The sequence below is a fragment of the Cavia porcellus genome, unplaced genomic scaffold, assembly GCF_034190915.1.
Source record: "Cavia porcellus strain 051 isolate PalLab524CR breed Dunkin Hartley unplaced genomic scaffold, mCavPor4.1 scaffold_25, whole genome shotgun sequence".
Classification (NCBI taxonomy): Eukaryota; Metazoa; Chordata; class Mammalia; order Rodentia; family Caviidae; genus Cavia; species Cavia porcellus.
In genome coordinates, this window is record NW_026947508.1 from 24,260,301 (window position 1) to 24,287,241 (window position 26,941).

Genomic DNA, 26,941 nt, shown 5'->3' on the forward strand with positions numbered 1-26,941 from the left:
GGCCTGGGGGCCTGCCAGGAAGGCTAATGGAACCCAGCTGAGCCCGCCTGCCAGGCCCGAGGAGGAGGATCGCGGGAGGGGCTCCGGCCACCGCAGCGGTGGTGGCGGCGGCAGCGGAGGCGGCAGGGGCTGCTGGCTGCAGGACCTACAGATGCACAGCCCCACTCCTGGCCTGGCTGGGTGCCTGAGCCCGCCCCGCCTACTTCCCTTGCCAGGTGAGCCAGCCAGCAAGCAGGCGGGATTCTGCGTGCCCCAAGATGCCCAGGAAAGGGGCTCCTGTGGGAGGGGTAGGCGAGGTTTTAAGAGCCAGCCTGGAGTTGGAAAGGCCTCCTCTGATCCTCCTCCTTCTTCTTTGGCTGGGTCCCCAGAAGGCTGGGGTAGGAGTGGAGACCCTCCTCCCAAGACTGTTGAACCCCACGATGTGGCTGCCACCCAAGTCCCAGTGGTCAGCTTTTTCCAGTTCTTGGGTCTAACATTCCTAGTCTTTCCTTCTGTCTGTCTGCAGTGCTCCCCTCTATCCCCACATCCCCAAATTAACTTCTTCTGCTCTGGTCTCATTCCCAGAGAAGTGGAGCCAGCCAGTTCCTTGTTCTTTTTTACTCCATGAGATCAGAACTCAGATCCCGCTTCCTGCTCAGGCTTTGTGACTTCATGTGTCACTTACCTGGAACTCATCTTGCTCATCTGTGAGATGGGCTAATGGTAGTGTCTGCCTGGTACTGCTAAAGAAAACGGGTTAAATGTCTGTGAAAGTGCTTAGACATGGCCTGGCACAAAAGGGCAGCACTATTTGCTGTTATTTTCATTATTGTTGTGATCCCTGGCAAGGGAGCAGGTGGGGTAGGGGATGAGCCTGGGAGTCAGCCAGGCCTTATATCCAAGGAACCAAAAGGAACTGGAATTGAATGAGAGGTTAGGCTCCAGAGGAGGAAGGAAAAAGTAACACTTCCACTTCCATTGAGGAAAGGGAGGTCGGCCAAGGCCAGCCCCTCAAGGGTCCTCCTCACCCCGCTCTGTAGCAGCAAATGCCTTGGCACCGAAGTAGAGAAACCACAGAGAAGTGGACCATGAGTGAGAAGGGATGAGGTCAACTGAAGTCCCTTGATCTGGGTGGGTGTGGGGGGCATCCTATTAAACACGGTGTAACTGTAGCCGTGTGGCCCCTTCTAACCCAGGCAGGGGAAGCCAGGCCTGGGATTTCCCGCCTGCAAACCCAGAGGCGCTGAGTCAGTGGAAACCCCAAGTAGCCGCAGAGGCGCCCCGCTGTGGTCCCTTTGAGGAGCCAGGCCCAGATGTGATGTGGCAGCCGCTGCAGCGGTGGAGCCTGGGAAGCGCTGAGCTCAGCAGCGGGCGGGAAGTGCAGGGGGCGGGGCTCTCGGAGGCTCGGGAGTGAGGGGTGGGCGGGCACAGGCCCAGTCTGCCCCTAGTGTACTAAGCAGGGCCGGCGCGTGAGCCAACAGGGAACACCAAGCGGTTAGGCTCCAATCTAAGAATTCTCCCTCTGCTGACTCCTTGGATCTTTCCAGCAACCCAGGGAGGCAGAATTCTATGTTTATCCGTGCCTTGTGGATGGGAAACCTGGAGCACAGTCACAGTACAACCTCCCCAGCATCACATAGCTAGGCGGCAGTGGAACAGATCCATGGCTCACCCACTGTGCCATCTTGGCTCCTCCTACCCTTTCCCCACATGTGCCCCAAGCAGGGGTGGCTGGGCCAGAATAGCCACAGCTAAGGACATAGGAAGCTGAGAAGGGGGGGGTTCAGGGTGCTTACAGCAGCAACCAAGCCTGGGACATGCCCTCCACCTGAATCTATCATCATAGACAGAAATGTGCCCATGTCCTTTCCTGTCCCTGACATATATGTGCACACAGCCACATATGTTCTCTCACAGCATTTGGCTGTGCACATACCACATGCGTCTGTGGGCACTTATGCAGACATGCATGTACACACAGCGCATATCTCCTCCTACACACAGGACACATGTCAGAGCCCAGTAATATATATAGGACTCCACAGTAATATATTCCTAAACATAACCAGAGACAGGTGCTCAGTTCTCAGAATGCTTATGTAGAACATTGCGTTTACTTAAATGTGCACACACAGGCACATGCATATTCACACATGTGAATATGCACAAAAACAGACCTAGAGACACAGACATGTACATACAGGCTTAATTACATAGAGATGCAGACAGACCTCTGGCACATACATGTGTATACACAGATACAGGTGACCACATGGACTCAGTGCCCACAGAAATACTCAGATGTGTACTCACTGACACACATACACATAAACATATATGCAGCCATACTGACACATTCACATGCAGTCAGCCCCAGAAAGCCCTGCAAGCCGGCAAGTAGGGTATCCCATGGGGCTGGGCTCTGTGCCCTCACCCCAGATGGCATCACCACGAGGTAATCAACACTGCTAATCGCCACCAGCTGCCCTGGAGCCTGCCTGCCGCTGCTGGGTGGGGCTACCAATGCCTCCTGGATCTGGGGTAATATGCCCAGATGTTGACAATGCTTAAGGGTACTCCCATTTCCCCAGCTTGCCACCAGGAATCCACATATGGTAGGGAGCTTGGGGAAGATAAAAAGCCAGTGTAGGGCTTTGACTCTGCATCCAAGCAGAGGTGGTTTGCATGTCTTAAGCTTGCACAGTAGTCCTGACCCTCTACATGCTCAAGTGCACACTTAGGCCCTGGCATAAGTGCACGCAGTTGTGTGTGCACACGTACAGCCATTTCATGCATGATGACTTACTCTTTGCTCTTCACAGATCTGCTTCTCTCTGTCTTCCTTCCTCATTCTACCCAAGCCACTGTAATCCACTCATCCCATAAGTCTGAAAACCTAAGCCTGGCTGGGGATTTAGCTCAGCGGCATAAGTGCCTGCCTTGCAAGAGGGCAGTCGTGAGTTTGACCCCTGGTACCAAAAAAAAAGAAAGAAAACCTAAGCCTGGCTTCTTCCTTTTCTCCACAGCCCCATCCAATCCTGTCACCCCTACCACTAAAATACAGGCCACATCTTTCTATTTCTCCCAATCTCCCTGCCACCACTCTTGTCCAAGCCACCATCATCTTTTTCTGTGACCCTTCCAAGAGGTCTGACTGCTCTGTCCACTGCTCAGAGCCTACGGCCCCTCCACTCCAGCCCAGCAGCTGGGGAGAACCTCCTGACCTCTCTTACTTGGTTTCCAGTTCTCGTGCTGCATAGAATGAAACCCAGATCTTTCCCTCTCCTTATCAAGTCCTTCATGATCTGGTCTCACCCCCCAAACTGGGCCCCTACTTCCCTGCTTCTCAGCCCTGAATGCACTTGGCTGGCCTCCCCTCGGGTCTTTGCAATCTGCTCTTCCCTCCACCTGCAAGCGTGTTCCTCTTGCATTTCCCAGCCTGGTTCTTTGCCATCTAGGGCTCCCCTCCTATGCTAGATGCTCACAGTGGCCTACCCGGACCTCTAGATGCAGAGGAACTTCAGTCATGCTCTATCACATGGCTCCCCAGTGTGTGTTTACGCTTTGCCTTTCTGAGTGACCTGGCCCACTGTTACTTTTGCCCTGCTGCTGACCTGGTACCCCCAGTTACCAAAAGTGAATGAGTAGATAAAGATATGTGAGCCCTGCCCAGGCACCCAGACACAGACTATAGCCACAGGAAGCACAACCCTGGCATACATGAGAAGGTGCGTGCATGCAGACACGCATGCATAGACCTACACGTGCAGCTTCTGCATCCTAAAAGAGAGACTGAGACTGGAGGACCTGGGTCTCTTTCATCTCTTTCCTCTCCCCTTAGAGCAGAGGAAAATTCTGATTCCCTAGGTCTCTCTCTCGGGTCTCACTGTGCCATTCAGGCTGGTCTTGAGCTCACTTTATATCCCAGACTGGTCTCAAACTCACAATGATCCTCCTGCCTCAGCCTCCTGAGTGCTGGGATTGCAGGTGTGTGCCACCATGTCTGGCTTCCCTAGGTCTCTTTCCTCCTCCTCCTCCTCCATGACTCTGTCCCACTCTTTGGCTCCCTCTTGCCTTTGTCTCTGTGGTTGACTCCTGTTTTCTTCTGTTTTGGGATCCCTGTCTCCAAATCTGCATCTCCATCTTTGTGGCTCTGGTCTCTGTCTCGAACTTCTCCCCAAACTTTCTGTGTCTTTATGTCACTGTCACCCATCCTTACCTCTGATTTTCATGCCCTGTCTCTCTGCTTCTGTATCTGTCTCTTTTTACTGTATCTCCTCTCTATGCTATTTTTCTCTATCTCCATCTGCCCATGCCTCTGTTTCTAAGCCTGGTCTTCATCTCCCATCTCTCTCTCTCTGTCTTTCTGTCTCTCTCTGTGCCTGTTTTTCATCCCCATTCCCATGCTAATCAGTGCTACCACCACATCTCTATGGCTGTCCACTCACTAGATCAGAGAGACCCATCTTTCACCTCTAGCTGGCAGCTTTATGTTCCCAGTGGGAGGGCCAGCACCCCTCTCTGCTAATCAGAGCCATTTCAGGCTCCTCGCTTACACCCTGGATCCTGTCGATATTCATCCCCACTCAGGGTCAGGAAGGGGTAGGTCTTCAGGTCGCTCACATGATGGGCACATGCCTAGGCTTCACCAGCCTGGAGCTTTTGGAGAGGGAAGCCCAGACCCTGATGACCACAGCTGTGGACATGAAAGTGGCCAGTACAGGTGGGCATTTGGGAAGGAATAGATGCTAGGTGCCCTATGCCCCAGCTGAGTTCCTCTGTGGCCTCTGCCCACCTGTTCTAAGGGACCTCTGGTGAGATGGCAGGCACAAAATTCTTAGCCTCTACTTACTATGTGACTCCAGCCCTCAGTCCCCATTGTACCCTAAGGGATCCCAGATTGACTCACTTTGCCTGGCACTAAAGTACCTGAAAGCATCTTGCTTGATGACTCCCCCACTGTGATTCTCAGTAAAGGAACATTATTGATTGTCACTATAGGAGAGGAGAATGTCACCGGCATCGACAGGGCAGAGGTCAGGGATGCTGCTAAGCATCCTACAGTGGCAGAATAGTCCTCCCAATAAAGAACTGTCTGGCTCCAAATGTCAGTAGTATGGAGGAGAAGTCCTGCCGTGTGTCAGGGGAGCTTCTGCCCACAGGATCCCCTCGTTCCTTGACGTCCTTTAAACTCTTAATCACACTCTGACCATAGGTGGAAGTCATTAGAAAACTCAGGACACCAGATTTTGATTCTGGATCTACCTTTAATAACAGCAGCAGCACTTTTAAAGTGCTGGTCTGTACCGTCCATAGAGAAACTCTATTTAATCTCAGGACAGCCATGGAGGCCGAGGCATTGTTACCATTCCTATGCAAGGGATGAGGAGATAGGCGGAAAGGATTCAGACGGAGCCCGGATTTGAACCAGTCCCACAAGGCAGAGTGCGGTCTGTGAAAGAGCCCAGGAGGCAGGTGCCTGAGCAAGTCCTTTTTCCCTCTGGGCCTCCTTTCTCATCTGTCCAGTAGGACCCACTTGTCCCATTTATCCTAGCAACTCTTCTAGGAGGCAGGGCACCATTATGGCCTCCATTTCACCACAACACCAAGGGTTCAAGATTTAAGTCTCAGTGTCACAAGCCAGCAGCAGAGCCCTGAACTGCTGTGTGACCTCGAACCCAACCCCTGGGCCCATGATCTCAAACAGTTAGGTCACCCACAATCTTTGAGTGCTGTGAGGCAGGAAAGCAGGAGATTGCAAATTGGATCAGGCCCATGTCTGGAGCTTCTGAATCCCTAGAGCTCACATTTTGAACAAATTTCCAGATGATGCTAATCCAGGGCAGCCATTTGAAAACCTTGCAGTGAGCACAATGTTAGATTGCCTGTAACCAAGTTCAAATCCTGCCACCAGCCCTTGCCAACTCTGCAGCTTGGGGATACCACTTAACTCCTCCTTTGAAAACACAGAGAACAGCTGTGTCTATTACTCAGCTGATGATCATAAAGGGGAACCCCTCTCATGGTGCTGAAACCATGAATGCTCCTGCTCATCTCTATCAGAACCTAGGTAACGGTTCCTGGCCCAGACGGAAAGAATTCCCAGAGGGCAGAGACTTCTTTTCTGTTTCTTGGCCATCTCCCCAGGCCTGTGTCAAGCAGAGCAGAGAGAACACCTACTAGCACAGGAGGGTCATTGAAATGTAGTCAACATCTGCCCGGGTATATCCAGGGGCCTCTGCCTCTTAGCATGGGGCCTCTTGGAGTATAGTTGAGGCAGGCATGGAGGACACTCAGGCTGGCTTGACTCCCAAATTTCCTCCAGGCCTGTCCACTCCTAAGAATCCCAAACTTTACAAGCCAGTGTTGATCTCCCAAGATCTTTGTGACATAGTTTGTGTACCCTTAACCAAGCATCAACTTAGGTCTATCTTGCTCTGCTGTGTGACCTTAAGCCTGCCCCAAGGACTCTCTGGACCTTAATTTATTCACGTGTATATAGGTTAGGTGAACCTTATAGAGACTGAGTGCCCAAACTGCACCCCAAAACGCACTTATTTATCACAAAGCACCAACACTGCAATAGGTTTTAGTTTAGAAAACCCAGCCATTATCCAGTGCTCAGCTGCTGGAGTGTGTCCTGACAGAGAGGGCTCTGCATGCCAGCTGCAGTGCATGCCATAAGTCCCCCACCACTGACCTACAAAAGTGAGGTAGCCAGGTATGTTGGCACATGCCTGTAATCCCAGCACTCCAGAGGCTGAGGCAAGAGGATTGTCCTGAGTTCAAGGCCAGCATGGAGTACATAGTGAGACCCTGTCTCAAAAAGCAACCAAACAAAATGATCAAATGAGAGCTCAGAACAGTGGCTATTGAGTTTGAATCCTGCTTCTACTATTTGCAAGCTGTGTACTTTTGACAAATTACCCCTGTTCTGCAGAGAGGCTCGGCTTCCTTGTTGGTGAAATGGAATTATCCCTACCTCACAAGGACGCAGTGAGGGTTAGTGTAAGGATACATGCAAAGTGCTGAGTGTGGCTCCCGAAACTCCATAAATGCCAGCTATTCCAGACCCACAAAGCACGTGTGTGTAACCCTCACCACCGCAATACGCACAATCTGTTGGCTCACTTCCTTCTCCTCCTCTCTCTCCCCAAGCATGTAGCTTTGAGATTGCTCTCACCTTCCCTTCCCATTTAGGGTAACCCACGGCACAGAAGGCCCTGCTTCAGCTACTATGTTTCCAGGAGCCTGAGACAGAACCTAGGTGCTTTCTAAATCCTTGTCGCATGAATATGGAAGAGGGGGCCCAGCTCCTTCTGAGGACAGATCCCTTCCCTGAGATGCAAATCAAGGAGTATCCAGATTAGGCGCAGGGAAGTGGGAGCAGCCAAGGACTTCCTGATTCTTTCTTAGCATGCAAGAGCCTCAGACAGTTGGACTTGTAAATTCTTCAAATCCTGGAATCTCTGTGTGGGGAGAAGCTTTGGCTGCTGCTCAGCCCCACCTCCTCCCAAGCAGTGCCCAAGGCTGGGCTGGAGAGGCCTGACAACTTGCTTAGCCAGACAGGATTGCAGGAGTGGGGAGGGGGAGGAGAACATCCAGGGTGCAAACCCAACTTTTCACTGAGGCGGAACACAGAGCTGAAGGTCAGAGAGAGAGAGAGTCTGGGCCTGGCTCTGCTGCTTCCTGGCTTTGTTCTCTGATCTTCCACCTCTCTGAGACATCATTTCCCTATCTGTAATGGGTGATAATAATAATGATTAATCACATAAAAATTTTTTGAAGATTATACGGAACAATGCTTTACTAAAAAAGCCCATAGTAAATGCTTAAAGATGTTGATTATTCTTAATATTAGTATTTGAGATGGTTGGTAATTTACCAAAGACTCTAGCCCGAATCTCACACCCATCCTCATCTCTGTTTCCCCTTACCTCCCCTCATTTCATTATTCATATTTCTGATTTCATGTAGCTTAAGAGGTCAGTGATATTTCTGACACATAATAGTTTTTTTTTCTAAAAAGGGATCTAAATAATAGTATGCAAAGAAATAAAACCAACTGGTGCATCCATCAGCCTTGACCATTCAAAAAAGACCTAAAGCTGTTGTGTGTGAGTGAAACACCCTTCCTGTAGAAGGCAGTAAGAGCCTAGGACTAGAGACTTGGGTTTGAGGACAGAGTCTGCCTCTATGCATTTGGCTTTAGGTGGCTCCCTACCCTTGACCACTGGGAAAGGCTGAACTTGGGGACTCTTGAGCCTCTTCCACTCCCCAAGTCTGAGAGTCTTAAACCCATAATGGCTCAAACATGACTTCTCATCACTCTGGAGAGTGGTATGAGGTGCCAGATCTATGTGAAGCCCAGGATGCCACCCTTCCTTCCCCACGCAGGTCTCACAGTTTACCAGGTGTCCCAAATCTGTCCAAGTGTCCCATGTCACCTTAGCTGGACCCTTCTGTTACCTTCTTCTTTTTTTTTTCTTTTCGTTTTTATCGGTACCAGGGATCGAACTCACGACTGCCTGCTTGCAAGGCAGGTGCTTATGCTGCTGAGCTAAATCCCCAGCCCCTCTGTTTCCTTCTTTCAAGGAGCTCACCACACCAGCCCATCAATCCTCCTCTGTACTGGGAAGGAGGAAAAAAAGCTGCCAGAGACAGTAACTAATTTTCTAGCTGGGACTGAACTAGGTGTAACTCTCAATGTGCTGCCTCTGTTTCTTGAAAAAAGTTATTGTAATCATCCAGACAATGTAAAGCATGTGTAACTATTTCCTTTTTATGGATGAATGAGCCATACCTGGGTGTCAGCCTCAACCTGGGCACTTTATGGGAGGGAACAGGTCCTCTGAAAGAAGTTAAGCAAGGGGCCTGCTTGCTAAGAGACAGCACACTGTCCTATGCTGGGTCCCCTTCCCATTTGGAATTTGGTTTTGTTATCTGTGTTGAGTGTTGTCTATAGAACTTCTAAAATCCCAGTCAGGACTTTTTGTCCGAGCCCAGATTCCCTACCCAAAAGCCTGGTGAGCTTGGGCAGCAGAGATGGGCAGGTGCAGACATGACCGTCCCGCAGGGCGGGAACACCATCTCCAGACACAAAAACAACCAAATAAATCAGGTCAAGGAACTCCTAATCTTTCCCGGCTGTGGCTGCTACTGCTCCCCCTGCCTGGGAGGCAAGCACGGCTGGGCCAACGGCGCAGAGTCGGGCCAAGAGGCTCTGAGTGATGCCTGGCCCATCAGGGCAGCCTTAGCGACCGTGGGGGAGCGGGGAAGGCGCTCCCGGCGCGTGACGCAGGCTCCCTGACCCGCGCCTTCCGAGCGTCTGCCTATTTTTAGAACTGGCTCTGGGCTCCAGCGCAAAGCTGCAGGGAAGGGGGCCCCGTGTGGGCGCAAAGGCTTGAATAGCTCCTCTCTCTTGGGACTCGAGCCCTAGTCCCTCCAGCTGTACGTCTAAAATAGAAAAAGACAGAAGCACTGGGCACTGGGATGTCATCCTCCTGCCCAAAAGTCTTGGTGGTTCCAGAGAGCTGGGTACTGCCCCCAGAGAAACGACCTCTGTTAAGTGGGGCAAGCGGCCTCCGGATGATCCATATGTCTGCCTAGGAGACGCCAGGCCAGAGCCAGCTGGGTGGCCGACAGAACTGGCTAGGGTGGAAGAGCCTGGGGAGCTGCCAGGGTCCCCGATCCCTACAGAGCCAAGCCGCCGCCCACGCCCTCTACGGACCAGGCCGGGGGCAGCTCCGGCCACACCCACCGTCTGGGCGCTCTAACAACTCCACGTGGGCTCCGCCTCCTCCGTGGCTCCGCCCAGCCCTGGCCAGCCCTGCATCCTGTCCCAAGATCCAGAGGTGTAGGTAGATGCAAGGGGCTCCGGCAGACACGAAAGAGAGGAGACCTCCGCTGCGTAGGGTCACGGAGGAGAATTTCCGGGCTTAGGGGTGAGAGGACTCCAGCGCTGCGGCCCCTGGAAGCCTGTAAACTGCAGGAGCCAGGCAGTCTTGGAGGCCCAGGAACAGCCTTGTGTATTTGGGCACGGGGAGGTGTATACGTGGCCCGTGGCAGAAGTCTCTAGCGGATGTGCCTACCACAGAGCCCTGGGAGCTGAGGCCACGGTTGTGGGGCGTTAGGACAGCTGGACACATATGCTGCCGTTCCGGAAGCTGTGTTTGCAGAGGGCCAAGCTGAGGCCCAGACCTCTAGGGGTGAGGAGCGGAGAGTGGGAGGTGGAGCCCGTTCTCCCGGCACCATCTAGTGGGAAGTTTAGGAATCGCGGAGTGCTGAGGTAGGGAGGCGGTACCCAGCACCGGAGTCCTTCCTTTCCCTGGGTGTCCCTTTGGCACCTACAGGCCACTCTCCCGTCCAGCGTATTCCATCTCCGCGATGTGCCCCAGATAGAATGGGAGCCACTCTAACATCTGGCCTCCTCTGCTGCGCTCCAAGTCCTGCCGCTCCTTTATGGTGATTATCTCTGGAACCTGCCTCTCTCCTTCCCAGCCAAGGGTCTCTGAAGCACCTGCCAACTGCTCTCTGCCTCTGATTTTGCTGTTTTCCTCCTGCATCCTTTACATCTTGGTGTTTCTAATACAAATCTGGTTGTGTCACCCTCTTGACTGAAATACTTCGGTGACTCTTCCTGGTCCAGATAACCTCCAAACCTTGGCTCAGGACTCAGGAGTCTCTTCACCACCCAGCCCCACCTCTTGCTGCGCTGGCATCACTCTCAAAGGGGCTTTCTGCGTTCCATTTGGTCAGGGAAGTCCTTGGTTTTCACCCCTTTCCCAGCCATCTCTGCCTTCAGAGCTCAATCTGGCAAGAACCCTTCACCTTAGGTGGTCTTTCCCGCCCCCCAGGTATGAATTAGGTACCTGTCTGAGGTCCTACAGGCCCCCAGTGCACACTTATACTTGCAGAGCAGCCGCGGCCTGGATCTTTTTAACTGCCCAGTCACTCTAGAGACAGGACGACTTATCAAGACAGAAATTGCTTTGCTCCCCTGTGTTTCCCCCTCCTGCTTCCAAACTGGTAACCAAGGCCTTTGATTTTCCCAGCCTCGGGGAACTGCACTGGGCTGAATACAAAAGCTGCTTGAAGTCTGGTGTAGCGTTCTGGCTTTTGAAAAAGTAACCTTCTGGAAGCAACTGTGCTAGGTGTTCCCCAGTGACGGGAGGATAGACAAAGGAGAAATAGCTGCCCAGGGGACAGAAGTGGGAGGTCTTCTTCCCCTGATGGGTGACTGGAGCCCAGGGATGGGTGGTAACGCAGCTAAGGAGGCTGGAGCCCAGGCTCTGGGTACTGGCTTCAGTTTCACAAGGGAGCAGGGCAGCAGCAGTCACTGAATCTCCTGGAACCATGTGGACTAGGACAATGGGCATCTCTGTGTGACCAGTGTGACCGAGGACAGGAAGCACCTCCTCCATTCTTAGGCGCACAGGAGGGGCCGGTAGGTCCTACACAAGCAGGTCCTGCATAAGCCTAGAGAGGAGAAAGGAAGCATCCCAGCAATGACTGAGATGGAATTTTCTGCAACTTATAGGAAAAGGCTTAGAGTGAGTCTGATTGGGGTTGGTTTACATAGTACAGAAACAGCATTCTGTTTGCCTGCCAAGATTCCTACCTGCTACACCTGGCTGTGTACATCTCCAATACAGAGCTGAAACCCACGTGCCTCATTCACAACTGGATCCTCAGGGCGCAGCGTGGTGCCTGGCACTTAGTAAGTACTCGTTTGGAATGTATTTGTCGAATTTACTTTTCCACACGGTAGCTACAGAGATCCTTCTAAAATTCAAATCTGCTTCAGTGGCTGCCCCATAACCCTTGGAATAAAGTAAAATCCACACCTCTTTCATGACCCACAAGGCCCACAAGGGTCACAACCCACCTCCCTCACATGCTCATCTCTGTAGCCCATCCCTGCACTCTCCTCTCCAGCAGAAATGCACGATTTGCAGTTCTCCAGACTTGCAGGGCTGTTTCATGCCTCCATGCCTTTGCTTATGTGGCACCCTCTGCCTGGAGTGCCCTTTCCCCTTTCTCTGTCTGCTGAGCTTTCAATACTTTTCAAAGCTCAGGGTATTTCCTTCTCTAACGCTTCCTGATGCCCTCCCCCAAGGCAGAGGAGAGCCCTCCTGCCCTAGAGCATACTGCTTATGCCCATGGCTTTCTCTTCTCTCAGCATCTTTTCTTAGTCCATGGGCTTCTCTGCTGTAGGCAGTCCCCACCGTCCAGCATGAAGCCAGTTTCTGCTTAAATGACTGTTCCCTAAGCTATAATCTGCTCCTCTGAGGACTCATGTTGTAACCTCAAGCATCCTCTCCTTTCTGGGCCTCAGTTTTCCTGCCTGCACAATGGGAGGAGTAGAACTCAATGGTCTCTTAATCCTTCCTTCCCTCAGTTCAGTTTGGAAGCAATGGCATGTAAAACCTAATTAACTTCTGTGTGCCACAGGCCCTGCTGAAAACAAAACATGTTCATGCTCAGACATGCAGCTGCAGCTGCGTACATAGCACCATGCACAGCCGCTTGGGAGCAAGCCTCTGCCTAAACAGCTGCATGTGACACTCACAAAATTGTATGTGGCCTTCTGGATGTAGATTCTTAGTCCTCCCAGCCCCCATCTTCAGTCAGCCGTTGGCCTTGACAGTGAAAAATTCAGAAACAGTCAGGGCTGCCAGTCCAGCAGTGAGTTAATATTCAAGGAATGAGCCTTCTGCAATATGCATGCCCTGAGGCTGGTGTCCTATGGGGCTCCCCCTTCCAAGCCTGCAAGAGCAAGGCCTCCCCACCCCAGGCGTAGATAGACACACTCTGCCTGTGGCAGGGTGCTGAGGCCCAAATGCTTAGCTCCAGTTATTTTCTGGATGTCCCCCCCACAAGTGTCTCCTCATTTACTCATTCATTCATTCATTCAGCAATTTCTATCTATTAAGTTCCTGTCATGTGTCAGGCCACAGCATCTGTATCATAGCATATGACTCTCTTGTGCCCTCAGGGGCTCACAGACCAGTGGGGGAGACTGATGATAACCAGGAAATAGGTGATATAATTTTAGATAGAGCAAATAATACTATGGAGGGATTAGGATGATGTGAGTTTTTTAAAAAAATGATTCAGAGGGCAGGAGGTAACCAAAGCTTTTCTGGAGGGCTTTGGAGCAAAAAATCAAAAGATGAACCAGCAAAGAAGAAAACCAGGCAAATCTTTCAAGCAGCCCGTACAGCAAATGCAAAGACCCTGGGAAACCGTGAGACATGTTCAAGGTGCAGACAGGAGGCCACGTAGCTGCAGCTCGGTGAGGGCAGAGTGACAGGAGAGTCACAGCAGTGGGCAGGGACCAGGTTATGCGTGGCCTCTTGGACCATCTGAGGAGCCTTAACTTCAAAGACTAGTTGGAAGCCCTGGAAAGAAAATCTATCCCTTCCCCCAGCTCCTCTGCTTGGTATCCTTCTTAGAAACTGTCTTCAGGCCGGGGGATAGTTCAGTGGCACAGCGCCTGTCTGGCAAGAGAGAAAGAAAGGAACCAAAGAAAACTGCGTCTTCCTCATGTTGACATTGTCAGGACTTCATCCAAGGTCCAGCACAGACAGCGATTGCCAAATGAAAAGTCAGGTTCTTCTGGCTCAAAGCTTGACTTAATGGCTCAGAGGGGACCATCTGGGCCAACAAGTCTTTAGACAGCTCCAGGTGGAGGTCATCTGGGCCAGAGGAAGACATGTAGATGCCCTACCCAAGGAAATGCTTTCCATGTATATTTATAATGGAAATTGTGCTATCTCATGACTCATCACACTTGCACATAGGCTGAAAGGAAAATGAGTTATTTTTGTATTTCCAGTTACAAACGTCTAGATAAGCTCTTCTTTCAGCTGACATGTGTGTGTATATGTGTTATTGCTGCCCTGCTGGTCCCAAGGTAGATGGCACATTGGGTCAGCCACTCCTAAATATAACGGTTCACCCAGTTGTCCCCTCTGTGATGTGATGTCAGCCAGAAGGACACAGTCACCATTTGGTCCAGAGAGCTGACGAGAATAAAATGGAACTGGACCCAGCCTAGCCTGGAATGGACCCTGTCCTCCTATAGCCTCCCATTCATTGCTCACCTGAGACCTAAGATTCTAAGCTCAACACTTCTCCCAAGCCCCTTTCCAGGACCTAGAGATAGAGCTCATTTTAGGGCCCTCCTGAGAGGTGTGAGACACATGGTGGGCACCAAGGGAGAGGGAAGCTGAGCCTATACAGCCCATGGACTCTGGTCCTCGGGTCAGTCCTTGCTGCTGTCCTACAGTGGTGTATTGCATAGGCTCCATCCTTCCCGCTCCTGTTCAACCCTCTATGTTATACACCTGACATCCTCAGAGGGGAAAAAAGTTGACCTCCATTCCCCAAGATGGGGGCTCAGGAAAGTCAGAAAAAGCAGATCAGTGATGTTCAAGGGGAATAGGAAGCTGGATGGCTCAGGGCTCTTTCCCTCACATGTGGGCCAGTTTCCCCAAGCCAACCTTAGGCTGAGCTCTGCTGCCACTGGGTTCCAGCACCCCATCCTACCCCCAAGACATGCAGTTAGTGAGAAGTGACAAATGAGCCTGAGGAAGTGGCAGGGGGGCGCTTACAATCGATGGCATTAACATGGTGCCCAAATTAAATATTGACTTTTTTGGTTGACTCTAGGGACGCCTGGATTGATGGCCTGAGTTGTGCAGTGCCACCACAGAAGCCAGGGACATACCAACCTGGAGCAGGCCCGGTGGGAAGCTGAGGCTGAGGTAGGGGAGGGGCTGTCCCACTCTTGCCTACTTAAATGTTGGGACAGGGTGGGGACTGCAGGGTGCAAGCATAATGTGCCTACATCTTTGTTTTGCACCAGGTAGCTTCCTCAGGGGGTCCAGCATTCTCTCCTCCTGTAAGTCCTATAGTCAGAATTTGTTGAGTACCTCCCAACACTCTCCTTGGCCTCCCCTCAGGAACTGTGGCTGCCCTGCAGCCCCATATATAAGCAGAATCAATCCCCATGATGGTATCCATTCCTAGATCTCAGGACCCTGCCTTTTAGGGTGGCGGGCTGGTTATTTTTAGTTTGTCATTATGTAGAATCTTGGGGAGGGGTAAGGACATTCTCTGTAGCTAATTTACTTTCAGATCCTATAGCAGGTCCTGGCTTTTTCTCCCCTTTTCAAAGCTCCACCTTAAGAGCTGTCTACACTACTTTCCTGTCTTCACCTTCTACTTACTTGACAGCCCACTCCAACCTGGCTTCCTGCCAGCAACCCTAACAGCACCCTCCTGAGTTCCAGCCCTGTGTATTCAACCACCTACTATCTACTCAAAATCTTTCGACTGAAGTTAACACGTACAAGGCCAAATTTACAGTTGTCTTCCCCAAAGCTGGTCTTCTTCGTTGCCTCTAAGGTAATGGCATGATCACACATCCAGATGGGTGAGACCAAAGCCCACAGCATGGCTGGCAGCTCTGCTCGCTGCACACACAGACACCCTTCCTCCACCATAGCGCTCCTCTACCGTCTCCTGCATTGCTCTTTACTAGGCTGTCTGAAGCTACCCTCACTCTTTGGAGATCTCTCGATCCATTTTACACCCACCTAGGCATCCTATCATCAGCTTGATACCCTCCCTTGACTTCCTGCTAGTTTTAAATTACAAAAACCCTCAATGGAATCTTCCTTACACTGGACATTTAGCATATGTCTTGAAGATCTGAGAAGGGGTGGTCTTTCTGGAGTAGGCACCCTTGAGGGGAAACACCCTTGAGGGAAAAAGTCCCAAGTGTGAGCCCCATGAAGTACAGAGGTGGGCATGAGGTGGACATGAGGAAGTACAGAGGCAAACAAGTCCAGAAAGGCTGAAGTCAGCAGCAGCTTGCCCTGCCCTGGGTCTTCCCTCAGCTCACCAGACCACCTAATTTCCTTTTAATTTGTACCTAATGAAAGTGAACGAAACCCAATTGAATTTTAATGTGTGCTCAAGTGCCAGCCCCAATCTGCTTCACTTCTCCCAGGGTCTGGGGCTTGCAGGTGGGAGGGAAATGACAGGTTGTGGAGGTAGGGACAGGAGAGGGAATATAACCTTTCCTTAGTCCTGCTGTGACAATCCCAGGACCAGCCCACAGGTATCCTCAGGACCTTTTCCTACTTCCCCACACTTTCTCTGTGCCCACTTGTATTTCCAGAATATCTAGATTTCAGGAGACTTGGGACCTTGTGGCTGTTATTCCTGAAATGTTAACTTCATTGGATTAAGAAATGGCTAGAAGATTATTGAGCATGACCCTGGGTATGTCTGGACGGGTCTTGGAGGTGGGTGTGGGTGACTGTATTTAACCCCATGCCTGTTCCTCTCTGCCACTGTTTCCCTGCTCTGCTTCCTTGCTGCCATGAATAAGAAGCTTTGCTCCACCACAGCCTTCCAACTTGAGGTTTGTACCTTAGAGCCAGCCTTGTACCGTGGACTGAATCTCCTAAAATGATGAGCTAAATCAAACATTTCCTTCTTTAAACTGTGGGTCTCAGCAAGGGGAGGAAGCTGACTGATACAGATCTCCCCTGAGTTGGCACCACACTAAATCACTTTCTGGGATCCTCTCTGTGTACAGTGAGATAGGTCATGCTGAGATGCTTCCTTTTTTTCAGAGGACACTGAAATACTTGCCCATAGGAACCACCTTTGCTCTGCTTGGAGCTGTGCTGTCCAGTGTGGCCACCACCCACCACAGGTGAGTACTGAGCATGTGCAATGTGGCGAGACAGAATTGAGACGTGTTATGTGTACAAAACACATATAAGAGTTCAAGGACTTAGTACGAAAATGAATGTAAACTGTTTGGTAATGTCTTATATTGATTATATGTCAAAAGGGAAATTTTAATATATTGGGTTAAATCTATTATTAAAATTTCAATTTTTAAAAATTTTAAAAATGGCTATTAAAATTTTAAAAGTTATTTAAGTTTAGGTGGTATTTTTTGGATAGCCCCTAGGAACTAGATAAGGATAGTCTGCTCTCCAGGACACACAGCCTGGAAGCCAAGGAGAGGCTGACCTTGGGTGGCCTTGCTGTCTTCCTTCTTAGGAAGCGAAGTTCATTTCAGCACTCTGGACAGCGTCCCAAGTGTGCGCCCGAGATACCACTGAGGCCCAGGAAGAAATAACTTGCAGGAGTCAGTAACAGCTACAGAATGTTTCCCAGTTTTTTCACTTGTTTGTTTTTGTCTTTGGAGGAGAGTGGGGGATGTTTTACTGGAGATCAAACCTAGTGCCTCCCACATGCTAGGCAAGTGTTTTGCCACTGAGCTATTATCCACAGCTACCTAGCATGTGCCAGGAGAGAAATGGGGTGTGGGTGGGGGACAGAGACCGAATGAATTATCTCAAGTCATGCTCTGAACACCTGGATAGGGATTATCAATATCCACCCTTGGCAGATGAGGAACCGTGGCTCAAGAGCCTTGTGTATGCTATCCCCTCACTCAGTAGAGGCCTGCTGAGGCCCGCTCCGTGTGTCCTGGCTCCATGCACACACCTTGGAGCCAGGTGGACACAGGGATAGCTACTCTGTGTCATTAGTGTGTCAGTGACCGTGTGTACCAAGGGCTGAGGGGGTCCAGTGAATGCTGACTGGGCCAGAGGTTCAGGAACAGCAGCATCATGGAGAGGGGATACCTGAGCAAGGTCTGGAAAGGAGAGTTTGCCAGTGCAGATGGTGGTGTAGGCAGAAGGAAATGTGCATAGCAGGTTCAGAGATGAGAGATGGGCCAAGACAGGTAGGAAAGGCTAACATCACCTAGGATCTTGTTTTCTAGACTAATTCTAGGAGCTATAAAAGGCTTCTGAGCAGGGCAGTGGCCCTGCCTGATTGACATTTTGGAATAATCACACTTGGTCCACTGGTGAAGGGCTGGTGAGTGGAAGTTGAGAAAATAAGGGTAATGAGGTTAGAAATTGAAGCTTAGGCAACTAGATGTGGTGCTGCACACCTCTAACCCCAGCACCTGGGAGGCTGAAGGATTAAAAATTCAAGCTCATTTTGGGTGATTTAGTGACCCTCTCTCCAAAAAGCGGGGAGGGGCTGGGGTGAAGTTCAGTGTGAAAGCTCTAAGTTCAAATTCCCTGTCCTGGAGGAAAAAAAAGGAAGGGCGAGGAGAAAGAGAGACAGAAAAGAGAGGGAAAGAGAAAGAGAGGGGAGGGGAGGGAGAAAAGGGGAAAGGAAGGGGAGAGGGAAAGAAGAGGAAATAAAAAAAAAAATCAAGCCCAGGCAACAAATGGCAGGTTGTTAGAAATCAGCCCAAATGGAAGGGATATTAGGCCAATTCATTTTACAAATAAGGAAACACAAGTCAAACAGGGTTGTTACCTGTTACACAGCAAGTCTGTACTGGGATTCAAGGGTTCCCAGGGGCACAGGCCCTATCCGAGAAAAGCTCTACCTTAAAGTGGGGGGTCTTAAAGCTGTCAGAAGTGCCTGTTGGCAGCTGAGGTTGCTAATGGAGCAGAATCAACAAGGTGGACACAATTTCCTCCTTGAATCAGATGCAAAGAAAGAAAGGACCAGAAGGGAGGGGAACACACATGGGAACTCAGCCCAGCTTGCAGAGTCCAGGCAGGAACTTAGGGAAACAGACTAAGAAATGCACTCAGTGGTGGCAGGGGAGGCTCGGAGATGTGAGCCCAGCCAGGATGTGATGTGGGGTTAGCTGGCACATAGTCAGGACAAGCCTTTGTTTGTGTAAACCTATCATCCTCCTTCTAGGACGGACTCCTTTTCAGATCTGTTCCCCTCGTCTCTACAGGGTCTCCTGAAGAGGCCCTAGGGCCAATCAGAGCCCTGCCTTCCTTAGGGCTTTTCTAATTGGAATTCAAGAGGAAAGTTTCTTCCCCTCTGGGGGCAAAATTGAGTGATGGGAGCTGAGAAGAGGAAGCTTGGTGGGCCCAGGGGATGAGGAAGCCTGCCTAAAAGAATAAAGCCCACACACAGCGAACTGGGAGGGGATGAACATCCTCCAACAGGGACCAGCACCCCACATGCCCATAGCTTGTGCTGAAACTGGCTGGCATCAAACTCTGCCACTCCCAGTCACACCCCAGGACAGTCACAAGTTCCGGAAGTTTGGGAAAGTCACATTGACCTCATAAAATGCAGGAGTCACAATTCCTGTTTTCAAACATCAGATGAGGTAGTGCTTTGTACAATTAAATGAGGGAAGGGAGGTGGAGGAGTTGCCAGAGTGCTGAGCGTCTGGAGCTCGGACCTGGAGGACTCTGCCCACACGGCTTGTGGCCAGGCCCCACCTCAGGCAGGATTCAATGGGACTGAGAGGAAACCTGGGCCATCAAGGGCTGCAGAACTCTGGGGGCCATCACCCCCCATCCAACCCCCTCAAGGAGGCCATCAACTGCTGATCCCCCACTCTGACCATCTGGGCCTTCTTCCTTGACCCTCATCGGGGATCCCACATCACCTAACCCCTAGGAGGGACTCTGAGGTAACCACTTGCTAAATGACCAGGCCAGCACCACCCATGGCCACTGCTAACTGTACCCTGCCCCAAGCGCCATTTAACTTTAAAAGAGCCATGTCACAACAACACAAAGTATTTCCACATGTGGCTCCTCTGCCCCTCTTCCTGGGTACTCAGGGTTGAGCAAGTGTCTGCTCACTCACACGTGTAAGACTTAACCCAGCAGTGAGTCTCCAGGCCCTGGCCTCTGGTCCCAAGCCAGCCTCCTCTTACACCCCACATCCACCAGAAGTTGACCAGCCTAGCACCTGAGGCTCCTCCACAACCAGCTCCTGCAGCTCCCCGCAGTCTCGAAGCTCAGGTCTCAAGAGGCCCACCTTCAGCAAGCCCGAGTTTAGCCTCAACTCTGCTTCTGACTTTGGCCTTGAGCAAGGCACTTTCCATTTCTGACTTCATTTTCCTACCCACAAAATGGGCAACTGAACAGCCCCCAGTAAAGCTGTTGAAGGACCCAGGGTCATGTGTGCGAAGCTCCTAGAACACAGCTGATCCCTTGTCCCTCACAGAAACCCAGCCTGGGCAGTGTGGTCCCTGTGCCCCAGTGAACAACAGCCACAATCATGGCAGTCACAGGGCAAAGCTGGTCATAAAGAGTCCTATTCCAGTCTTCTCACCTCGACCTGCACTGGCATGTAATTTATGCAGGGTCACCCCGAGAGCCAGCGGCAAGATGGGGTCACAGTCCAGTCAGTCCCTCCCAGGCAGGGCTGGTCTGACCTCATCACAAATCTGATGAGACCAAGTGAGATGAACTAAGAAGATGGAGGGACGGTCCAGGCCACAAGCCTGGGCCTTCACCTGGAGGAAGCAAACAGCTCAGCAGCCAAATCCACAGAGTGAAGTTTATTCCCAACAAAGTTCCCCTCCCCCCTCCCCAGCCCAGGACAGGGACAGACAGGCTGGGACAAAGATGGGGCTCCATGGCTAAGGGGCCTTTGGAAACAAGGAGGGGGGCCCTGGCCCCCAGGCCACACCATGTCTGGCTCTCCCAGCCTGGCTGAGTCCTCTGTGCCTCCTGCCCAGCCCTCGGGAGGGGGAGGGGGCGCCGGCTCCTGGGTAGTTCCAAAGTGGAGTGTGAAAATAGAGAGATATATATTTCTGTGCAGTGGGCAGTCCGGCGTGGCACTCACACCTCTGTCTGGAAGTCACCATCTGGTGGTTCTGTGGGCTCCCAGGCTGCTGCCCGGTGCAGGGTCAGTCGTTCTCGGGGCTTGGGGGGCAGGGAGCCCAGCGTCATAGACTTGAAGGTGCTCCAGCTTTGATGCCGCCGATGTTGGGACAGGCCAGGACGCTCCCCAGGGCTGGGCTTCTCCTGTGGAAGGAGCGGGAAGAACCCGTTGGGGAGGGTCAGTATCTTCTTACCCATCCACTGTTCAGAACAAATAGGATGCCCCGAGAGGGCCAGCATTGCCCAGTGACAGAGCAATCAGGGCAAGTAGAGTTCAAATGTAGATTTGCATGGCTCGAGTTGGACCTCCTGACCCTCCATGCTCAGCGGCCCCTGAGACTCAGTCTTGTCTGCAGCTCACAATCCACAGCGCCTTTCCACTGCCTGTGCAGACCAGAACTATTGCTTGTGCTGTGGAGAGGTCCTAGGAGAAGCAGGCTAAGGCTGCCGAGGCATGGCAGGAGGGCATGGATCCCTTCAGCCACCCCACCTGCTCCTGCCCAGGGGGATTCATGCTGCATGTGCTCCATTCTCTTCCCCACCCACGGTACACTCCACCACTTCTGCTGCCACTGGGGCCACAGGTCAGAGGTGAAGCCCTAAGCTTTAGGCAGCAGCAGTCAAAGGAGCCCTCACCTTGGCCGCAGACTGGCTGTGGTAGCGGTCGAAAGTGTGGAACTTCTGGTTGAGTTCATGGTACAGCTCTGAGTGCCGTTTCCGGGTGTGCATCACCTTCTAGGAGCCACTGGACATCAGTGGAGTACTCCCTTGGGCCAGCACCATGGACCCATCTCTGCAGCCCCTGGCTGGAATGCTCAGCAGCCTGGGCCCACCTCCCTATTTCCAGCCCCTCTGGGATAAAGCCAGCTAAACTCTTGGCCCCAGAGCCCAGGCCTGGGCAGGAGGGAACACGGAGGATTCCACAGAAACCACAGTCGGTCAGCATCCTGGGGTCAGACCCTGCAGTGGCCCTCCAAGGACAGACGCTCCATCCCCTAACAAACACTGCACTCACCTCAAAGTCCAGGTCTGAATACCGCAGCTTCTTCCGCTGGGAGGCAAGAAGGAGGCAATGGGCAAAGGAAAGCATTTTACCACAGGCACAGGCCTGCAAACAGCTTGGGCCCAGCCACACAAACTTGTGACTCCCTGCCCCAAACTGTGCCTCTGCCTCGTCTGCTGCCCATTACAGTTACCCACACAACTCTGCGCGTCATCCTTGAGCCCTCGGACTGCTGTGTATTTATAGCCACTTCCCACACAAGGAGCCCAACACTGGCCCCCCCTCAGTGGCCAATCACGGGCAGGTGTCCACAGAATGAAACCCACCATGACGCTGAGTGCACCCCTCTCCAAAGCCAGTGGTTTTTTCTGTCTTTGTTATGCCTTCCTGTTTTTGCCATCTGTAGCAGGAGCAGGCACCAAATGTTCAAGAAGCATTTTAGGAGAAAAACTAAACTTGTGACCCCTTTAGCCACTAACTTAAATTTCTTCGTGCAAAAGATGGGGTAGGTTTCCTTTTTCTTTTTCATCTTCTTTTTTTTTTTTTTTTTTTTTTTTGTGGCACTGGCAATTGAATTGAATGAGGGCCTTATGATGGCAGGCAAGTACTCTACCACTGAACTACATTCCCAGCTCTTTTTTTCTTTTTTTTAAAATCAGTACCAGGGATCGAACTCGCGACTGCCTGCTTGCAAGGCAGGTGCTTATGTCGCTGAGCTAAATCTCCAGCCCCCCCCCCTTTTTTAAAATCACATTCCCAGCTCTTTTTGTAACATCTCTTTTAACTTTTGAGATAGGATCTCATTAAGTTGCTCAAATTGGCCTGAAACTCAACATGATCCCATCTCAGCCTCCCTGGGATTACAGAGGTACACAGCCACCCCCAGCTCAGAGGAGCATATTTCTACAGATGAACATGGGCAGCCAATGGTTTCTGAGCAATGACTCCAGCCCCTTCCTTATCCACATTCCTTTCATTGCTCCAACTAGAATTCTAGAATGTTCTATAGACCACACTACCCATGGGCCATGGGCCACTGCCACCTACTTGTTCCCAGTAAATCTCTGCAGGGAGTCAGCCAAGGGGAAGGAAGAACATCAACAAAAAACATTGGGGGAGAGCCACGCAGGGAGATATATCAGAAAGACAGGGGCCACAGCTAGGGCTTGAGGCTGATTTCAGAGTTGATGTTGACAGCAACACCCAATTTTCTAGCACTTCCTATTTGCTCCACGCAGAAACAAATGCCTTTCAGCCAGGCGTGGTGGCTCACTCCTGTAATCCCAGCACTCGGGAGGCTGAGGCAAGAGGATCACTGTGAGTTCAAGACTAGCGTAGGCTACAAAGTGAGCTCAAGGCCAGCCTGAACTGCACAGTGAGACCCTGTCTCAAAAAGACAAAGGAAAAAAAAAATGCCTCTCATCACTCAATTAATCCTTCAAAGGCTCTTACAAAGATACTATTGTTATCCCCTTTGCACACAAGGAAATTGAGGCACACAGAGGAAGTGATTTACTCAATATCTCACTGCCAGTCAGCAACATCCAGACTGAAGCTTGGAGCTGTGAGGAAGGCCAGGCTCGGCTCCTGTTGTGTGGCTTCCTTAACAATTCAGTACCACGCCTGGACAACTGTCTTCCCCAAACTAGGGCTCATCCTGACCAGTCACCCCAAAATAGGCATGAAAACAAGAGTGAAGGAACTGCAAAATATACCCCCTTTGCATGAAGTCCAAGCCCATGCAAGGGATTCAGACACCCCAGGACTTCCTTGGAGCAGCCTGCCCCAGGAAAGAGAAAAATGCGTAACACATACACCCCTGGTCACTTTGGCTCAAGGTGCCACTCTGGGAACGTTGAGTGCCGTCCCTTTCTTCCTAACTGCAGCCTGTGACTTAAACATGGTCTCAGACACACAATAAGCAGACTCCCTCCTCACACCCTGCAGCCCCTCACCTCCAGAGAGCCCAGCTTCATGGTAGAGCCAGGCACTGTGCGGGGCATGGTCCGGCTGCGCTCCCCTGGCTCGGGCACTTGGCGGGCACTGGGTGTTGGTGGTGGTGGTTGGAAAGTCATCCCATAGGGGTTCTGTAGAGACCCATAGGCAGGGCCCAGACCCAGGCCCGAGTGTTCCACTGACAGGAAGCTGGGGTAGCCTTCAGTATGGGTCAGTGCCTTGGCAGCCCGCCGGGGGGTCCCCTCAGGCCGGGCCCTGGGGGCATCCTCACCCCCTCCACCCCCACTGCCAGGCTGCAGGCTCATAGTCCGCCGGGGCAGCACCATGTAGTCCCCTTCGGAACCAGGCTCGGTTGGCCGCAGCCATGTGAGGTCCAGCTGCCGCAAGCCACCCTCCCCACACATGTATACAGGGTTGGTCTCCTGGGGGGGGGGTGGCTCGCCCAGCCCTGGCGAGGCTGCCATGGGCACCAGGATGTTCCCAGGCAGCGGTGAGAAGCTGAGGCCACCTTCAGGACCCACAAGGCAGGACTTGGGCTCCTCGTCCTCATCCAGGGACAGGCGAGATAGCGTGCCCGTGATGGTGGATGGGTTGCAAGTGTTGACCTCCTTGAACAGAACTGGGGACAAGAAGAGAAGGGACAGGTGAGTCCTGAGGAGAAAGAGCCCCTTGTCAGGCTGGGCAAGTACCAAAGCTGACCTTGGACAGGGAGGGAAACTGAGTCCTGGAGAATTGGTTGAGTACTCACACAACAGAGGGGATAAGACAACTGGCTCAGAGGCCCACAGCAGGGCAGAGCAGGAAGCAAACACAAGGTTTGGCTCCCGCAGTGGCCCGCTGCACATCTAGGCCTCTACCTACCCTACCCCAAGGCTATCAAAAGGCCCCCTGGGTACCACTTCCAGGAGACAGGACTGAAAAGAAATTCTAGTAAGACTTGTGAAAATGATCTAATAGTGAACTGCCAATGAATGCCAAGGCTCCTACCACGTACTTGGCCCCTCACTCACACAGGCTCCCAGCCTCCCACCTGCCCCAGGAAGATGGCATTCTCTCCTCTATGAGTGTGCAGTGTGCGAACTGAGGCTCAGAGTGAGAAGCTGTTTCCCAGATGTATACACTAAGTGGCACTCACAGCCTGGCCCCCAACTCAGGGCTGCCTGATGATGCCAAAGCTGGACTCCCACAGCCTCCTCTAATGGGGCCCCCTTCTTGCCCATCCCTGGGGCCACTATCAGCTCCATCCCAGCAGACTCACCTGTTTGACAGGCCAGATCCACATCCTTTTCAAAGTCTGACTATAGGCGGAGAGGCAGAGAGCAGGTGAACAGAGGGAAGATCAGTGTATCAGGGGAGGGGGGACCTGAGCTCTGCTCAGTCCGCCTTCCAGGGGTGCTGCCAGAAGCACACTGTCCAACACAGCCCAGCAGCGCAGGAGGGCAAACTGAATGGGGAAAGTACTGCCCAGTGCCACCCCACTGTCACTGTCTGAATCAAACCTGGTCTCTGCCCCCACCCCCCTGCTACAGGAAGCTGAATGGCCTAGGGTAGGTGGGGTAACCGGGCCTCCTCACTCACCAGGATCTGCAGCTGCCCATTCTTACACGAGTCAGGGGAGTCTTCACTCTCATCGGCCCGACACACACCCATCTGGCATTTTACCACATCCTGGACCTGGGAGCAGAGGGCATCTGCTGGGCCTCACGCCACTGCAGAGCCCTGACTGCCACTGGCTATGTCTCCCACCCCAGGAACCCTGGCATACAGCCTGGTCAGTCCTCAATCCCTGTGGTTCACATAGTGGAGAAGCCAGAGGCCTGACGGTATAGTGGCCAGGCAGGGATGGGAGAGGCCCAGCCCACCTCTCGGCGCAGGAAGCAGTGCACAGCAGTGATGACAAAGCCCTGCGCAGAGTTGAAGACAGCAAAGAGGGCCTGGAAGAGGACGGAGCGGCGGTCTGTCATGGCCAGGACAGCAGACATCCAGGTGAGCGCCAGGAGGGGCAGCACCACGCAGGAGCTCCACAATGAGGCCCTGCGGGGAGAGTGTCAGAGGGTCTATCAGAATGACACTCTGGGGGACAGCATGGCAAGAGCCTACGCCTCCACGTGGCTTGGGGACTGGCAGGGCCCCCAAATTCCAGGACCTCAGTAGTGTCCCCAAGTAGAAAACCACAGAGACAGTGAACAGAGACAGCAGGGAACTATGGGTCAGAACAGGGCCTGGGAGAACTAGGAGGGACACACAGAGTGGGACTGAGTCACAGACAGAGGGACCGTCAGGAGACACAGGCAGAGAAGGTGGGAAGGAAGGGGGAGGAAGCAGCGGCAAATAGATGCAGGCATGAGGAGTGGCAGCCCCAGTCTGCCCAGAATCACCTGGGGAGCTTTGTAAAATACCCAGGCCAGGGCCACATCCCTAGAGATTCTACTTGGGTAGGCTGGGAGAAAAGGAGAAAAAGAAGGACAGAGAAATGACAGCCATAGCGAGAGTGTGAGATAGAGACCCAGACAGTAAGATTAAACAGGCAGAGCACGTGGAGGAGGCCAGAGCACAAATCCTTAGAGAAAAGACAGGACCAGAACTGGCAAGGCAGAGGCTGTCCACCCAGCTCCTCTTGGAGAAGCTGCCTGGCTCCCAGTAGCTGCTCAGAGCCCTGGACAGAAGGGTTACAGCAGAGCTGGGGCCAAGCCTACATATCCCAGCCCCTTTGCCACGGAGGGCAGGGGAAAAAGGCAGACAGGCCCTGGCCTCCAGGCTGCATCCCCCACCCCCATGCACTCCTGCTACAGACATGAGGGATGAACAGCTGCCCTGCCCTACTGGGCACCTGGCCCACTCTGCCCACAGCATGCAGTGTGCGGGGGGAGGGGGTGTCAGGCAAAGCTCCAGACAGGTCAGAGATAGCTGGGGAGGCCAAGGCAGAGAACTGAGTAGGGAGGCAAAACCAAGAATGGCACAGGGCTTTGCAGCCCTAAAGGGAGCAGGCACAGCAGTCTTTGAAGCTCTGGAGGCGGAGTCAAGATCAAGAGAGCGTCTAATCACAGTAATAAGAGCTACCATTGATTAGCCACCAATTCCACGCCAGGCCCTACACTGAATGTTTTACATATATTATTTTGAATTGTGATCAAAACAACTGCCATAAACAGGCCTGGGGCTAGTACCACGATTTACAGATGAGGAAACTGGAGTGTGCCCAGCTGGGCAGAGAGAAAAGATCTGGGACACAACCCCAGCTTGGCTAACACCAAAGCCCAAGATTTTAACTGCTGGTTCGGCAGTCAGGACAGGGAGC

General features: G+C 52.3%; 1 protein-coding gene and 1 long non-coding RNA gene across 14 annotated transcripts in view; one reads left to right on the plus strand and one right to left on the minus strand.

Annotated features, from left to right (window-relative positions):
- The first annotated feature begins 103 nt into the window (after nucleotides 1-103).
- LOC106027971 (uncharacterized) lies at nucleotides 104-25,538 on the plus strand. Of its 5 annotated transcripts, XR_001201546.3 has the most exons (5): nucleotides 9,351-11,698; nucleotides 14,656-14,750; nucleotides 16,172-16,275; nucleotides 16,632-16,714; nucleotides 25,395-25,538. It is a non-coding gene; the product is annotated as an uncharacterized LOC106027971 (long non-coding RNA). The 5 variants fall into 5 exon arrangements; XR_010043056.1 differs by adding an exon at nucleotides 104-215 and having other exon boundaries at nucleotides 11,592-11,698; nucleotides 14,656-16,714; XR_010043058.1 differs by having other exon boundaries at nucleotides 14,656-16,275.
- Nucleotides 20,345-26,941, minus strand: part of Adgrb2 (adhesion G protein-coupled receptor B2) — a 35,713-nt gene continuing 29,116 nt past the window's right edge. For 6 of the 9 annotated variants that reach the window (XM_063235962.1, XM_063235960.1, XM_063235963.1 and 3 more), the window contains 7 exons: nucleotides 25,506-25,677; nucleotides 25,222-25,317; nucleotides 24,902-24,941; nucleotides 23,643-24,262; nucleotides 21,700-21,735; nucleotides 21,321-21,419; nucleotides 20,345-20,828 (listed from right to left, as the gene is read on the minus strand). In XM_063235962.1, the coding sequence (XP_063092032.1) occupies nucleotides 20,643-20,828; nucleotides 21,321-21,419; nucleotides 21,700-21,735; nucleotides 23,643-24,262; nucleotides 24,902-24,941; nucleotides 25,222-25,317; nucleotides 25,506-25,677 (1,249 nt within the window). In that variant the 3' untranslated portion in view covers nucleotides 20,345-20,642. The remainder of the gene's footprint in view (nucleotides 20,829-21,320; nucleotides 21,420-21,699; nucleotides 21,736-23,642; nucleotides 24,263-24,901; nucleotides 24,942-25,221; nucleotides 25,318-25,505; nucleotides 25,678-26,941) is intronic. The other 3 variants (XM_063235964.1, XM_063235958.1, XM_023565647.2) reach the window with 1 other exon arrangement.